The 16,894-nt window shown below is 36.2% G+C and overlaps 1 protein-coding gene across 4 annotated transcripts; it reads left to right on the top strand.

The window, feature by feature from the left end:
• Nucleotides 1-902: 902 nt before the first annotated feature.
• Nucleotides 903-16,872, top strand: LOC147852002 (uncharacterized). 4 transcript variants are annotated; one of them, XM_087333885.1, is made up of 17 exons: nt 903-1,095; nt 1,739-1,805; nt 2,040-2,182; nt 2,334-2,423; nt 4,876-4,967; nt 5,074-5,329; nt 8,266-8,337; nt 10,054-10,191; nt 12,957-13,121; nt 13,535-13,596; nt 13,677-13,896; nt 14,086-14,244; nt 14,358-14,441; nt 14,515-14,767; nt 15,166-15,459; nt 15,931-16,047; nt 16,531-16,872. In XM_087333885.1, the coding sequence occupies exons 1-17, from the start codon at nt 1,018-1,020 to the stop codon at nt 16,809-16,811; spliced, it is 2,571 nt and encodes an 856-aa protein (XP_087190011.1). In that variant the 5' UTR covers nt 903-1,017; the 3' UTR covers nt 16,812-16,872. The 4 variants fall into 4 exon arrangements, with proteins under 4 accessions (XP_087190011.1, XP_087190010.1, XP_087190012.1 ...); XM_087333884.1 differs by having other exon boundaries at nt 13,674-13,896; XM_087333886.1 differs by lacking the exon at nt 10,054-10,191 and having other exon boundaries at nt 13,674-13,896.
• Nucleotides 16,873-16,894: the final 22 nt, after the last annotated feature.

Raw genomic sequence — 16,894 nt, 5'->3', positions numbered from 1 at the left:
ATAAAACGTAGTAACTAGATGGAGACACGTGATGCAATCATGCATTACGAGAACAAAATTGATTTAGAAGCCCCACCATTTAGGTTAAGGGAAAACACAAACATTTTAAACTTGTTGCTATGGATTAGTGGGGGAGTGAAAACATATGTTTTGATTAGCAGGGGTATAACGAGGGCTATTACAACGATATTATGACTATTGACGATCGTTCTTCTTTGAGCATATTATGCACATGAGAATACCGTAGTGGAAACACATACATATACATTTGAAGGGGCTAATTTGATATTACCCCATGTTATTGTACAAGGGGTGTTTTCAATATAACCTCTTTTATTCATCTACCAACATATTGAAGTGGAACACTAAGACATACCACCTTATATGCACACGTTTGAGATTTTAACCTTTGTTATATGAGGGGCTCTACCGGCATTACCTAAGCTTATTGGGATCACCACCCCTTGTATTATACACATCTGTCTTGCGGTAATAAATGAGGAGGTAATCTTGAAAAATACCCCTCTTACAAGGGGCAATCTCGGAAAGGCCATTCGTGTCATACGAGGTGCGAAGTCTCGATATGTCACCCCCCTTGTATAAATACAACGGGCGTATTTTCTATGCTATTCCTCGTATTTTTATACAAGGCGTGTCATTTCGATATTACCCCCTTGTATTTATACGGAGATGCATAGTTTCAATACTACCGCGTATAAAACCAATCCTCAGTATTTTATACGTGGGGGGGCATTTTCTGATATTAGCAGAAAGTACGAGGGGTAATTTAGGAATTAACCATTTCCCTCGTTTTTAACGCATGCACATATATGTATAATGTGTATGTATGTATGTATGTACATATATACACAGTACACTTCAGCGTTTCTTCCTCGTCAGTTCGTTCGCTATGGAAGCTCAATCGCCAGAAGGAAAGGATTCCATGGCATCTAAACCCTCTATATCTACAGGGACCTCTCAAAGACAGCACATTCATCACCAGAGAAGGAGAAGAAGATGGAGAAAAAGATGAAGATGAAGCTGCTACACGACTTCACATTCTTGATTGCGTTTCTGATCCCAGCATCCCTCCAGGTTAGTGAATTTACTTTCTCGGCTTAGATATCTCCTGGTTTTAATGAATATTTGTTCTTTGGTCAGTATTTATTTGCTTGTGTTTTTTTCTCTCTTTTCTAATATCTCCGGGTTGGTGACTATGTCATCTTTATATTTTACTCGATCATATCTCTCGATTAATGATTATTTTATCCTTGATAGTACATATTAGTTAGTGATTTACGTAATATTTCTATTAACAGTTATAATGGAAAAATCTATCTATCTATATATTTCTGTATTCCAATCCGTAGGTTTTTTTGGCACATTTTGTTCTCAATGTTGTTATTTTAATCAACTTTGTGGTTTTCTACGTACGATTTTTTTTCCTACATAGGAATTTGTTTGCACAACTTGTTCTCAGTCTTGACATACGAACCTCTAACAGTTCAATAAAGATGTCATAGGTTGTTTCACATTTATTTCTTATGAGATTTTCTTTCCATGGATACAAAACGATTTATAAACGTAACTTTAAATATGTTTTGAATTTTCAGTCTTTTGACATATGAAAGATTATACGTTATGTGAAGAATTTTACACCATCCGCGTGAAAGTTTTTGATGCATAGACGATATTGCGCTTACACTCTTGACATTTGAAAATATTTGTGTGACTGCAGATTGTTCAAGGATTATTGCAGATATCAGATTTGATGGTTGAACAAGAACCTAGAAATGGGCTCACTAGTAAGCCACTTAATGCAGTCAGGAGCATACAGACTGAGTCTAAGTATATTTTATATATAAGCATGTAGGATTGTTTGCGTTACGTAAATTTTGAACATGCCACTGCATATAAATACTTCAGGAAACATTAAATTAGAATCAACTTTTTATTCAAATAGCAGCATGGATTGTTAGAACATCTTTTAGAGAAAATAAGTTTTAGACATCTATTGATGATGGTCTTTGTGTGACCAGATGGTGGGGAAACTTGCACCAATTGGAAAACTAAAAATTGCAGATTGAAGCCAACTATTACATATGTGAATAAGTTTTCTTCGTTATACTTTTGGTACCCTACTGTACCAGGATCTTGTAACCATAAATGTGGAGATAGCAAGGTTTCTATTGGCTTCTGCTCTTCTGTATAATATGCATTCATGAACATATTGCAATATTGCAATGCATTTTTTCTGCCTGCAGATGTAAACATGCGCATTTTGTAATTTAGATGCTCACCAGGAAGTTAAAAGCTTTTTGTACTGTTTACAGAAATTAAAAGGCATATCCTGTTTCGATAGAAATTTGACTGCAGTTAATATTTCGAATTGCCTCCATTTGGGCATTCCAGAAACTTCACAGGTTGATCTCTGATTGCAAGTTTGTTTGCTTTCTTACTCAGTCTGACGTTTCTTCTGCAATGTGCAAAATTATATATAGTAATTGCATGAGAATGAATATTGAGGTAGATTGATCGCTAAAAATCCCAATTTGTCTTGTGTCACAATTGAAGGGTGTGCGTATCATTCAAATCCTGCATTCTGTTGAACATTTAGAACTTGGAAGGAAACATTGCCATGCGATATAAGGTTATCAACTGTTGGATCAAACCATTTTTTCGACCTTCCCTTGAACAATTGAAAGGAAACACTACCTTTCATAGTTGATTGCATCGACATTACCATAAATACCTATAGTGCACATCTGATGAATACAAAAAGCATTTACTTCTCATTAGGAATAACAATGAGGGCAGACAAAATACAAAATTATTAAGACTACTAGAATAATGTTTCTCTGAAATGCGGCCTCCTTTTAGAACCAGGTATGTGGCTGAAAAATGTAGAAACTAATCAATGGATATTTTCTTCAACTTTTCCATTGTAGGGTTATTGGAGATAGAGAGGCTCTTATTGGGAATGGAACAGATGAAACTGTCCTTGGAATCTGAATGGGTGTGAAGACAATCAGGGTGGTACCTCTCATCCTTTATCATGAAACACGAGAAAACACGTCAATGAGAGGATTTCCACTAGATCTGAAATATGATTTAAATAATCAGCAAATTAAAGATCCCTGTACTGGAGCGCATAGACATATGCAATTATATGCATGGATCTATTGGCCAACATCTCAAAGATGTCTCCTTATGCATCTATTAATTGCTTGTTGTTTCTTATAGTCTAACCAGCTGTAATTCAATACGGTTTGGTACACTACCTCTTGCTGGATCTTACATAGAGGCGGAAAGTCCCTCACTTATTCACCGGTGAGTGTGAAGTTGCCCTTGGTCCTCTATGCATTTATCACATGCAGATTGTTGTTTTGTGGATAACCAGGTCTACCTTGTCTCTCTCCCTCCCCCCGCCCCCTGCAGGCACTACATCAATTGTGGGCAAGTGTGAAAATACATGTCTTCTGGGTCAGATGACTCGACAGATGCTCGAGCTTGGTGTTTTTAGAAATTTTAGATCTGCTTCCTTGTTTGGATCTGAGAGGGTGTTTGAGTCCCTTGAATCTAGCACAACCAGATGATAAATGTATCTTTCTTTTCATATTTTGTGTAAAATAATCAGCAGGATGCTGTACTGACTCAGTTATACCATTGGCTGCATGCTGGAAACAATCAGAGTTTCTCAGTCAACTTTGAACCTCTATTTGATCGCATCATATCAATCTTCCAGTTTGTTTATTTTCAGTGCCAAACTGTTGATGTAGGCCTAATTGTAGATACCTTAGCAGCTGCACTGGCCCATGTTTGAGGATCTTGTGCTGTAGTCTCTAGTTCATTTCTCGTTTCATTTGTATGCTTGTGATCTGTGATGTACCCTAGTCTATGGCTTTCATGTGCTGGGTTATAGAATATTTATATATCTCTTAGGGAGCAGTTCTCTAGTGATATCATTAATAGGGCGTATATTTATTATATGGGCTGGCTTCATTGGGTCTGGTCTTTATGCTCACGATTACAAGATACTCAAGAAGCACTTTGATATGTTCACTTCTGAAGAGATAGATGCCTATCATAGACATCATCAATTGTAAAGTTTTTAGTATAACTTTATGTTGTCTGTTGGATCCCCTGCTGCTTGGATATTTCTCTCAGAGATAATGTGTGGTGGTACATTCGCCCCCAGTGGTTCATTATGCGGGGCTTGTCTGAGCTCTGACAGGATTCCATAGCTTTAATGCTTGTACAATGACATGGATCTAGTTTTTGTGATTCCTCTAAATTGTGAATCCACTCTTGCTGGGCTGCTTGCTTATACACCACGATGAGTGTTCCTAGTAGTATCCACATGGAAGGAATCTATTATGTTTCTCTGCCTATGGAGAGCATTTCAATGACGAGCTTTCCCTTGAGGCCCTCTTTGTGTCTCCTTATCTCTAGAAGTAAGAGCGCTGAACATTTTTTATCATTATACCACTCTATCACTTGAAGTGTCACCCAAGTGTCAAAGAGGTACTTCATGAGAAACCCCCATATTTATATTTTCCTTCATTTTATATGTTCACAAATGCATAGTAAGCACTCATTCTGTCTCCGAAGCAGTGAGTAGCACATTCATTCTATCTGTGATTGGGGGAAATTTCAAGCCCAAGTTATTTGAATCTTTGTATGGTTTCTATTGCCTCATTGTCATAAACAATGCATGATTTATCGTTATTCAGAGTCTTCACGATCATTCCCAGTGGTAACCTCTTCAATGCCTTCTTGTCGTACAAACTCAACCATTTATTCCAATTCATCAATGTACAAGCTAAAGACAGTTGGAGAGGAGAGAGTTCATTACTTATATATTCTTTCTTGTAGACTTGTAGTAATTTTGCCTGTATGACGTATAAAATCCATCCTCTTCAATGGAATGAATGCAGTGAAAGTTGTGGATGGGGCTATCAGACAAGGTACTCACTTATCCTTTTAGAAGACAATGGTCAAACTGATCATAATTTCATCATTATTTTAATCAGCATTTTTATCTGATACTTAAATTAGTGATTTTCATTGCAGAAAAGAAGTTTGCGTTGACAGTCTTGGAAATCTTGTGAAGCCTAGTTATTGTGAAACAGGTGGACTGGTAGAGATCAGAAATTGTTTTGTACAAGCTTGCAATGCTTCATATTGGGATGCTTCCAGCTGGAGTGCTTGTCCTAAGACTTGTGGTGGAAGCAAGAGGGTCAGAAACGTAACGTGCAATCAGAAAGGGAAAATAGTCGATCATTGTCTGAAACCACAATTGAAGCATGAAGAACCGTGCAATTCTCAGGTACGAGAGTTTTAAAGTAAATAAAGTTTCTTTCTTTCTTAAAATTCTAACAGCATATTTACAAGGACATATATCCCATAAAGTTCAGATAATGACATTTATTGTAATGCTAATCCAAAGTATATTTACCCTTTCCCACAGGAACATTTTCTTATTCTTAAATTAAGTTAAACATTGGAAACGAGTTCCCAAAGACAGAATGAAAGAATACCTTAGTCTAAGTGCACTGATTAAAACCCATCAGATATCTACAGGGCAATAAGTCGACTATATAATTGAGTGAATTGTGAGGGTGGGAGTTGGGACTCACCTTTTTAAAGCAGGGCCTTACAAAATATAAATATGCCCAGTTTGAAAGCCAGTTAGTATTTTATAATGCCATTTTATACTAGAATTACATAAAAGAATAAATCTTTTTGCACAGGTCTAGAAGAACTCTTTTTGTGTCTCATCTTGTTGGAAGCACTATTAATAATAAGATAACAGAAACATGGAGCTGAAACACATTATTGCAGAAAATGAATTTCATATGCAGAAAATAACCAAGGAGAACCCAATGTTGGCTGATACGCTTTTGATATTTGGGTTCTTAGCTTTTAAGGCTGCTGCCTCCTAAAGCATCATGACGGCAAAATTGGACAACTATGACCAGTTGGCTCTCTTTAAGCTGAAATCAATATTCTCTCTGTTTTGCATGAGATTTTAATAATATTCCTTGTGTTCATTAGCTGTTATTTGTGACTTAATCTGATATTGGTCTACTGTTTCAGTCAGGGGTTTCTTGTTTTGGAAGCATTCTTGAAAGAGGTCTATCCTATTCCTATTTTGATTTCCCCTTAGTATAATTATTGGATAATAATAAAAGTAGACAATACCATGCTACTGTTTCAGTCAGAGGTTTTTTGTTTTGGAAACATTCTTGAAAGAGGTTCATTCTATTCCTATTTTGTTTTCGCCTTAGTATAATTATTGGATAAGAATAAAAGTAGACAAATACCATGAAGAGCACCATGTTTTGAGGCCAATCAGAGTTTTTTATGACTGTTCAAAAGTCTTATCAAGCGTCTTGCAGTTTAATTTGTGAAACCTAAAAATGATCACGATTCATATAAATCTAAAGGTTTTATCAAGGTATCTTTCAATGTTATGCCATCTTTTTATTTGTAATAGTGAGATTCTTTTTCTGTTTCTTGTTTTCTTCTAGGGCAGTTAGGTTTTGTTAGTTATAACATTTCTTCCATATAAGAATCTTCATGTTCTGTTTCTTTACATGTTATTGCTATACCCTTAAGGACGAAATCTGAAGCTAATTTTAATTGTTAACGGGTAGGATAAGTAGGAAACCAACTATCCTATGGCTTGGGACAAACTCCGAAAGGATCCATGACATGTAGGATCATGTTGTCTGGGAGTGCTAAATGCTGGGAAATATAAAGGGGACTAGCCACCCTCCCTTCTTAAAATGTCATTGAGACTCTATTGATGACGCTAAGCTCTCTTTTTATCATTCATTCTTCAACTACCAGTGTATAGCGTAAGGTGATACTCGATGGTATGGAACACTGATGATATTCTATGTCTGAGCTCATGTCCTTCTTGGGGCTGGGTAGTGTGGTCAAGCACCCTTAATCCATTATTTTCCTTACTCTTATTATATACCGATCATTAATTTGATTCCTAATATTACGTTTGGATATATGTGACATCATTAACATTTCATTTTTAACTGCATACAATTTACACGTTTCTTATCAAAGTTCAAGATGTAGATATTCAGAATTTTTTCTTTTAGATTGTACAAAATAACCAGCTTGTTTTAGACAATATCATTTTGATTGCGCAACACATGATTTTCATAATTGTCATTGGAAAACATTCCTTAAAGTTGAGGACATCTATTTCTCTTTGAATGTTCTTATCTTCTTTATGTTATATTTAAAGAACTGTTTTTAACTTTGAATTGGTACTCCTGAAATTTTACTGCCTAGTATACAACTATGTCATTATCTTCCATGCGCTATTATGCACTTTCTGAAAGCAGTGTTGCCTTAACACTTTGTTTTTAATGTTGCACACATGATAATCTCTTAATAGCAAGGCAACGTTTTCAACTCTGTTTTCAACATTTGATTGTGAAAAACGAATTTGTAAAACACATTTTTATCTTTATTGTACAATGAAGGTTTGAATATTTTCCATTATCCATTTCTGAATCCCTGGTGACTTGTGTTTTCATTATTGTGCTCTTTCTTCTCCTAGGCTCTGCATCTGATTCATAAAGGAGTTTCATGTATGTACTTAAAACTGGCATTGTCCTGTGAATAATCTGTGGGGAGAATCTTTGTTCCCTTGCTGAGTAATCCCAAATCTGTCTATCCCCTTTCGGAAAACAGTATCAGGCATGTCAATTACCACCCACGTGGATCTATTTGCTCTTTATAATATAATGCATAGTGTTATGCAGGGTTTCCTAGACTTCTTAAAACCTTGGTCGAAATGTGTGAAAAGGAAATTAATATAATTCCTCAACCTTGAATAAGTCTATCCTATACATTGAAAGTGGACAACTCATGCATATATACAACTATGTAAGTGGTGACAAGTACCTGGAAAATATCTAATTCTGAATTTTGCCCAAAGATGCTTAATGTATTCTCATGGATCCTGGATGAAGATAATGGGGTTTAACAAATTCTGGGTAAAACTGACACATTTCTTCTAGTTCTTGATTGAGATGACAACAAATATATCTTCTGCATGCTGTCTGTATGTCATTACAAACATGGTTGTTTTAAATGTTCATTATTGGTTTTTTAAGGGAGCAATGCCTGTTGCTCATGTCCAAAGGTATAATATACCATTGAAATAAAAGAAATGTATTATCTACAAGATGTCATTTTAAATTTATTGGATGTCTTCACATCTTTATTTTGCAGCCTTGCAAAGACTATGCTTGGCTTGTTGGACCGTGGACATCAGGCAGTCCCTATAGTGAGAGGATTGTTCAGGTGATTGTGTAGCTCTTTCTTTCATAGAACATGCATCTACACACCGTTTATGAACATTATAGTAAAATCTGGAATGCATGCTGTACACCATTGAAATAAATGACTAAAAAGAACCAAATCTTATGCACTCATTAGGAAATTGCAAGATGAAGTTTTATTATTATTTTGCAATAGAAATGTCTAAATCAGCTAGAAATTTACGTAGAGGGGATTCATAAAGTTGGATCCCTGATTACCATTTGTCTGCACCTCTGCTCACTGCTAATGTTTACAAGATTGCAGGCCCTTATATGGCAGCAAGTATTTTTCCTTTTCATCTGGCACCCCGCCTTCTTAGAATAATAGGAAAGAAAGAAAAATCTTTCACATTGATACTTGACTTTAAATTCCAGCATTCACCAGTGGAGGTAATGTATATGGGAGGGTATACTTACTATCAATATTGGCAATCCATGTGAATGCACACAGGCCCTCCTGCTATTCTCCTCTTAGATAGATGAATTCATTTTTGTATGGACTTATTCTCCATCAGAATTTAATGTGAACTGTATCACTATGCCAATGAAATGGATGGCATGACTGGCCTTTTTTCGTGTATTTGATGATCAAGAAGATGGGTATCATTCTTGAACTCTTTATCCGTGGCCTGTGGGACAACTGTTTCCTTCTAGTCTTCAACAGCCCCACCAAAACTAATCTTGAATTCATAATTATCGTTACGTTTCTTCCTCTATTTTTGGCAATAACATCTGGCACAATTTGTTTATGAAAGAGTGCATACTGTCTTGCTTGTATTTGTTTATATATTGTTGATTGCTATGTCTGAGTGTTGGTGCTGACCTTCAAGAATTTTTTCAAATCATTCACATTCTTCTTTCTCAAATACATACCTTCTTTCCTGTATTTGATTATACATTGTTGATAGCTGTGTTCAAGTGTTGGTGCTGATCTTCAAGTATTCTTCAAAGCATTCACTTTCTTCAAGTAGTTATTCTTGTGACATTTGTCTTGACCGTAGGGTTATCAAATATAGCAGGTATTCTACAGTGGAGTGGGTTTACTTCTAGTTAGCAAGAGAGAACGAAGTACTGATCAGATTATTGGTAAATGGGGACTGCAACTGTGTTCCAAACCCTGCTATAGAGTGGTTGTCTGTTGGTCCAGAGAAGCAAGGTTAAATCACACCCTTGACATTAGAAAGAAAGAGGCCAAAATAGCTGAAATAGCCTATGAGACCGAAAAATGATTACATCCTAAAATGTTGTCTCATCTTCGAGAACAGTAAACTAAAATAAATATAATTAAATGTAAGTACCAAGAATCTTGTTTGTTAAGCGCATAAGATTCTGAACTTAGATAGATTGAAATGTCTGCCTTCAAAGGATTTCGAATATGGCCTCATCCAAGATGGGAAACTCTCCAAGTGACCGAAGCACCTATGTTATTGGGTGATAATGGCCTTTATTTGTTGATGACAAAGGTTGAGAGTCATGGTTCATATCAACTTGGCCAACGTGAACAAAAATTGCTAGTTCCTATCTATTGTAACCTATTCTGAAACCCTACTTGTGTAGCTGTTGACTTATAGCATGAGATCAAGTGATGGAATGACAGAAAACTGTGATGATTCTTTGTTGATGAGCTGTTGTGGTTGCATTGTTGTCCTTCAAAGAGAGAAGAGAGAACAGAGGAGAGAAGAGAGAAAAAAGTTAATAGTGTGTAGATGGAGCTGGTATGAAAGTGGATGATTCACATTGTCTTCCAAAGAAGCCACTCAATCAATCTTCTTTTACAAGGGCGAACAATTCAAAAACATATTGTGGCAATGGATGCTCAAAGAATGGAATATGTCAGGTAACTTAATGAAGTTTAATTAGAATATTTGCTGATTTGGAATATTGTGAAAGGATTTTATATGATTTCTACAATTGTGTGCATATGATGCTTTGAAGGGTGCAAATATTAATTTTTGCATCAGCATTCCTTTTCTAGGATTAGAAACATGTAAAACAGTCAAATATTTACCAAGCTTCATATAAGGTCAGCTCATTATTTCAGGCTACAATTTCATACAAGAGCCTAATGCTACCTATCACAATGCCAGTTAGTATAAGGTGCATCATAGAAGAATTGTCAGTATAGAAATGATTTAAAGCTCAAAGTATACTGTATCCAAGCTATCTATCCTTCTGAGATAGATCAATATTGCTCACATGTATACATACCACAAGTCTACATGATATAATCTCAAGAAATGAAGGAATTACATCTTGGTAGTGATTGTGCATAGACCAGTTAACGAATGCAATTAGTTTGTTAATATATCTTTTTTTTCCAATTTGAACACCAAAATATATTCTGCACGTGGTGTATTGGCTGGTTAGTATGGTCTATGTATTGATTATCTTTCCATGACAAGATTTGGCATCAGTGGTTCAGCCACTGGAGCTTTTGACACTCATGGGGATAAGTTCAGAGAGTAATTTACCAATAGTAACAAAAGAGTAATTTAGCAGTAGTAACTGATGTGTTGGGAAGTGATAACTTGCATCATGGACATTTGCAAAAGAACCATGGATTCAACCTACTTCATTCTGACATTTGATTATATAGTAGGATGATCTGGGTGTACTTTCTGGCTTTTGGGAAGAAATCGATAGTGAAGGAAACTGAGCATCTTAAAGCCCATGCCCAACCATGCGTATGGCATTTTGTATCCTAATTTGTGAGGATATGCCGGAACTGATGCCTGATACTGGGTATGGCATTCCCTTACGAAGGTCAAGAACCAATGTACAACTATGGATATGACATTTCCCTCCAGAAGTTGTTATGCCACCTGAGAACAACACCCAACCATGGGCATGTGATTTCCTTTCTGGATTCTGCCAGGAAGCAAAACACTTGTTGGTGGGCAAGTACATAAACTACTGACAAAAGTGTTCACTGATCGAGTATCTTGGACTTCTGTTAGATCTTGATCCTGATCGCATCTGTGTGGATACCCTGATAAAAAAGCAAAGCAAAACCAAGGGCTGATCCAGGAGGAGAGTTTCACTTATGTAAGTTTGAAGGGTATTTCAAGCATTGTGGAGATAAAATTTCTGACCGTTGAATGGGCAGGTGGAAAGGCTGAGAGTTGTAAAAATCCCTATTCATCCTAAAGGGAGCAAGCCTCCCGGATCCATAGTGGGATGTAAGTATCCACAGACTATATTCACTTCTTTATTGGATGGTATGATTCCACTGCAATCATTTTTGGACAGTTGGATTTCAAGTTATGTGCATCTAAATCAGGCAGATAGGCCAATAATTCGATGCGAAGAACAAGAAAGGTATCTGTAGCAGATACATCCAGAAAGCTAAGGTTGACAGACACTTTTCATCCAGTGAGAATCATGGATGGGATGTGGAATTAGACAGAAGATCTTTGAAGGATATTTAAGACCATATTTGGCACAGGTACCATCTCAATAGACCACTTCTGTGCAAGAACAATGGAAACAACCTCTGAAACGGGAGAATGGGCTTATTGATGGCCTCAACGTTCAAGCTATTGCAGCCTCTGCATGGATAGAGGTGCACCAAATGGAGATGGAAATATTTATCTCCCGACGAAATGGGAATGGCAAGGTGTTGGTCGTTATGATGGAGAAGGATGGAGAGGGCACTGAGACTTAAAACAGTGACGTTCAAACAGTTTCAGTCCTGTACTGGAAGACCTGAAAGATTGTCATAGAATGATCACTGGACGGGGATTGTTGAAAGAGAAGATACATTGATACAGGTTGGCTAGGAATACCATAGCAGTTTGGAGTGTCAATACATTCATGACATAGTGTACATGGTCTGACGAGGTGGGTGAGAAATCCTATTCAACGATTGTGGCCATACACGGGATTTTCAAATAAGTTCGAACTTGGGAGCAGAATGTTCAACTGTCAACCATGGAGTAGACCAAGTCAGCTAATCAATGCTACATCTCAGATTGAGTATAGTGTACCTGCTCTGACGAGGTGGGCGAGCAATCCGATTCAACGATTGTAGCCAAACAAGGGATTTTCAAAAGTTCGAACTTGGGAGCAGAAATGTTCACTTGTCAACCATGGAGTAGACCAAGTCAGCTAATCAATGCTACATCTCAGACTGAGTAAAGCAATTATCTCAAACAAATGGTGTTTAAGAAGGGTTTCACAATATACCCAATGCATAGAGCCAAAAGGGAGACGATGATGAACTTTAATGATATTTAACAGACCGAGAAGAAGGCATCGAGACTGTATAACTTGATGAAAATAAAACGTGGGATATTCTTGTCTTTCCACCCAAGGAAGAGAATTCACAATCTTTATATAGAATAATGCCATTTCTAGATTACTCTTATCCTTCCAAAATTTATTATTATAATAAAGAAAATCAATAAATTTTCTTACTTCAAAAAAACACAATTAAGAAACCTTCATTAATTCATAATTTCAATATAATATGCGTGCCATGATAATAACTTCTTTAGTTCTGATGATTTGGTATTAGGGAGTAATGTAATATTTTTTCACCTTGTCAGCTTATATCTTATTTTTACAAAGTATGTTGAAATTTTTGGTGATTCCCATTTGTAGGATGATGCATGCATTTGCTTTGATGGCTGGGAAGGTTTGAACTGTGAAAAGCTGACAAATTGCAGCGGGTTTCTTGGTTATAGTACTAATAACACTGTAAATTGTTGCAAACTTGTGGACTTTAAACAAACATGTTGCAGAAATTCAACAGCAAAGCTTGACAAGGTTCTCTCACACTACTGTGAAAATAGAAAGCGTGAATTAATTAAGGAATGTGGAAAACACATTATCCTTGGTATTGGAATAATGCAAGGTTCTATTTGTTAATTTTCCAATACTTCCCACAATTTTTGTACCAACATAAAAACAGCTAGTTCTTCTTAGAAGTGAAATGTGGAACTCAGGAGTCAGTTCAATTGGTACGCTGGTGGCAGACATCCATATTCTGTTGAAAGCAATATTGAATAATGTCCGTGGTGGCAGCCAGTGAAACCATAATCTACCTAATTGCTAATTGGTCTTGGCTCTCAATTCACAATTCAGAATTTTCGTAACAACTTTATGTTTGATATTGTAGTGAACTTGAACTTGATGGTTTACTGTCTATATCAATATTGTTCTATTTTCATCTTTGGCAGGATGGAAATTGCTGTGAAAGTGGTATACTCGATGCTTGTGGCATATGCAACGGTGATGCCATGTGAGTATCTACTTAGGTTGCATTTTTTGTTTGATTCTTAAAAATAGATTAAATTAACACTTTGTTGTTTGAATAAGTAGTGCAGTTGATTCTCACAACAAATGTTGTTCAAGCATACGAGATGAAAAAGGGGTATGTTGCGAGAGTGGGAATGTGGATGAATGCCATGTTTGTGATGGAAATGATAGCACATGTGCTACTGCCATAACATTATCCCTATCTGCAAATGTCAATTCGAGCTCTTTACTATCAAAGGATAATATGCTTACATCATTGTTGATCCAAAAGGCTGTCGCATATGTAAGTTCAAAAACAGTTCACTTTTCTTATTTTTAACTAATTGAAACTGTTATTTCCCCTCTTTTTCTTCACAAATTGTTGAGTGCATTTTTATATGCATAAAAGATGCTGATGCATGGCTAGTTTCAGGTTTAGGGTTTAAGGTTTAAACGTATGTTAAGGAATTGAAACATAAAACGTTTTTTGCAGATTTCCTCTCATATCCATGCCTCACAAGATTCCATGTCTGTTGTAAATGTCCATGTTGATAATAGTAGCTCGAAAGGGGCTAAAAATCAGAGTAATTTGTTTGCTGAAAAAGGATATTTGCAGCATATGAATGTGACAGTTGGAATATTGTTAAACAGTGTAAGTACATAGTTTCCATGAACCATGCTCGATGTCTGCAAACAAGACAATCTTTACATTCTTCAATATTATTGTGATTATCTTCTAAATTTCAGTTTTATTGATCAGAGCAGCCTTCGATTAACATGACATCAACCATCATAAAGCAACATCTTCGTCCTGGGATGCTCAATATCATGGGGCCTTCTAATTCCGTGGTATATTCATGGTAAAATTAAGTTGTATTTCGAAGCAGAGAAACAGGTCTTCTGAAAAGTTTTACTTCCTCAGGAAGTTGTGGAAGCAAATGTTTCTTCAATAAAAGAGGTAACGAGGACAGGTGTTTGTGGGAATGGGATATGTGAGATAGGAGAAAGATGTACTTGGGATGGAAAGAGTGCTACTACAGATTCTCCATCATGTTGCCAAGATGACTGTCCATACGTGGCTTCAAGTTGTCTGACAAAATCAGCAAATAGACAAATAGTCTGCAGTGGACATGGCATTTGCTTTGACACCACTGGGGAGTGTAGTTGCTTTGAAGGTAAAGACATCAAAATTCTTTCAAAATAATATTGTCGACTCTTCTTTATATTCAAGAATTAACCTGGGGAATTCTTTCAAAAACTATATTTTATCAATTCTTGTTTATGTAGTTCCTTTAGAACTGTACAGTCTTATGTCAAAATACAAAACATTATGCAAGTTGCAATTTATTGTGGTTATAATAGTGACAATTAGCTTATGTGTCCCATAAATGAGGTCCGGCTGCGAATGATATTCTTCATTCCTTGTTTGTAGACAGACATGTGATAGATAGAGAAACCAATGTTACTCTGATCCAAGGAAGATTAGAATAACCAGGAATGTTTTACTATGAAAATTATTTTTGAAATTACATATATTTCATAGAGCTACTAAAGATTTTATGGTGTTATATAGGGCATGGAGGTCCTGACTGTTCGGAATGTGTTGAAGGATGGACTGCTACAGCAGATGGTTTTTGTATCAAACTTCCAGATCCATCCACATTGAGACAACTTTACCTGATATTTACTAGCTCTCATAATTTGCACAGTTCATCTATGCCACGAAAAGAAAGTCCATCATATGCATATATTGGGATGCTAATATTGTTGCTGGTATTTCTTGTAATCATTATTGGAGTGATTGTGTATATAAAGATTATTAAGAGCAGCAAAAATCAGCATGTCAGCGTTGTATATAACCATGAAGGTATGCCAATTTTCTTCCCTGAATTCCTCTCTTTTGAAGATGCAAAATTCTGGAACTAGTTAAAGAGAGTTTTGAAGTATAAACTTTAGTATCGTCAACTTGAAAGTATTGATGATAGATGGAAAGGATCACAGAAGTCTTTCCATTGGACATGAAAGGAGCAAATATTGTATAATATCTGTCAATGAAGACCTCAAACAGTTGCTAAGCATTTTTGCACCAACCTTGTGACCTGGGCACAACAAGTTAATCGATGTCACTAATGCTCTCTCAAGGATGAGGAGGGGGGTTGAATACATACACATCCACTCAGGCATATGCCTTTACAATCAAAGATTTGTTGTATGCTGAGAGATGAAACTTGCATCGAATAAACAGAACATCATGTGTTCATCGTACTCCATCACAATAAAAAGTTTTAAATGACATTGGAGACTGAAAAATCTTAGGCCTTATCCATTTTTCATGCAGACAATTTACAACTGGAAAGCAAACGGAACTGGAGAACTTCAATTCTTGGTCCATTTGAGGACTTTGATGTGATTCCAGTTAGTTCAGCTGGTTACAGGAGAAGGTCCAATGACCCAGGTGAATAACAGCAGTTAAAATGCATTTAGTAATGGCTCCCATGAAATTAAGTTTCGACTAGAAATTCTTGGGGTTGATTGAATACGGTTGATTGTATCTATTATCTAAAATATAATGAACAATAAAGTGCTCTCTAGATCCACCTATGTAATTTTAAGTGACCATGTTCAGCAAACAAATGTTGCTAACTCTCAAAAAATCTCATGTTGAAATAGTGTCAAATTACATATGATAAAAGCCGAAGACTTACACAATAGTGTCAATTTAAATTAGGATACATTAATATGACAATTGAAATTTCATTTTTTTAGCTCATTCCTTCCATTTTTCTATGTAAGATTAGGTTTACAGGAACTAAAATATCTTAAGGAAAGCTCTTTGTTGATGATTTGATTAAATTGTAACACTGATTAAGCTTGTGCTGGATGCAATCACATCTCTGAAATCCTTACATTGATCGTGTTTCTTCACATATACTGACAGCTCAAGAATGGGAGATACCGACGACAATATATAACGATCATCGTGATGGGAATGGAAGAAGAGCATCTGTAACTGAGCTTTTGGGTGAAGATCTTACTGAAGAGGAGGAATCAAAAATTTTGCAAGGAAGAAAATCTGGGATTTTGAAGCATGTGAGGAGCTTTGGAAAGCCATTGCCCATGCCATACCTTATTGATTACTTGTCAGATTCGGAGTGTGAGTCAGAATCATCGGATGAGGCTGATCTCCAAAATTTTATTATGATGTCTTACACACAGTAGAATACTGGTATACAACCATTTGCATCGGAAGACATTTTTAATGTATGTGGCATTTTATTGAGTCCTTGTTGTCATCTCCGTAT

Source organism: Azolla caroliniana, unplaced genomic scaffold (genome assembly GCF_043228905.1).
Source record: "Azolla caroliniana isolate FFs.n. ecotype wild unplaced genomic scaffold, voAzoCaro1.0.p SCAF_18, whole genome shotgun sequence".
In the NCBI taxonomy this organism is placed as follows: Eukaryota; Viridiplantae; Streptophyta; class Polypodiopsida; order Salviniales; family Salviniaceae; genus Azolla; species Azolla caroliniana.
This window is presented reverse-complemented; position numbering and strand designations above follow the sequence as displayed.

What these genes read in the sequence shown, in the direction of transcription:
- LOC147852002 (XM_087333884.1), top strand. Translation starts at nt 1,018, where the DNA reads ATGGAGAAAAAGATGAAGATGAAGCTGCTACACGACTTCACATTCTTG. An exon ending in ATAAATGTGGAGATAGCAAG is followed by an intron (nt 2,183 to 2,333) that starts GTTTCTATTGGC and finishes TACTGTTTACAG; the next exon opens with AAATTAAAAGGCATATCCTG. An exon ending in CAAAGAATGGAATATGTCAG is followed by an intron (nt 10,192 to 12,956) that starts GTAACTTAATGA and finishes TCCCATTTGTAG; the next exon opens with GATGATGCATGCATTTGCTT.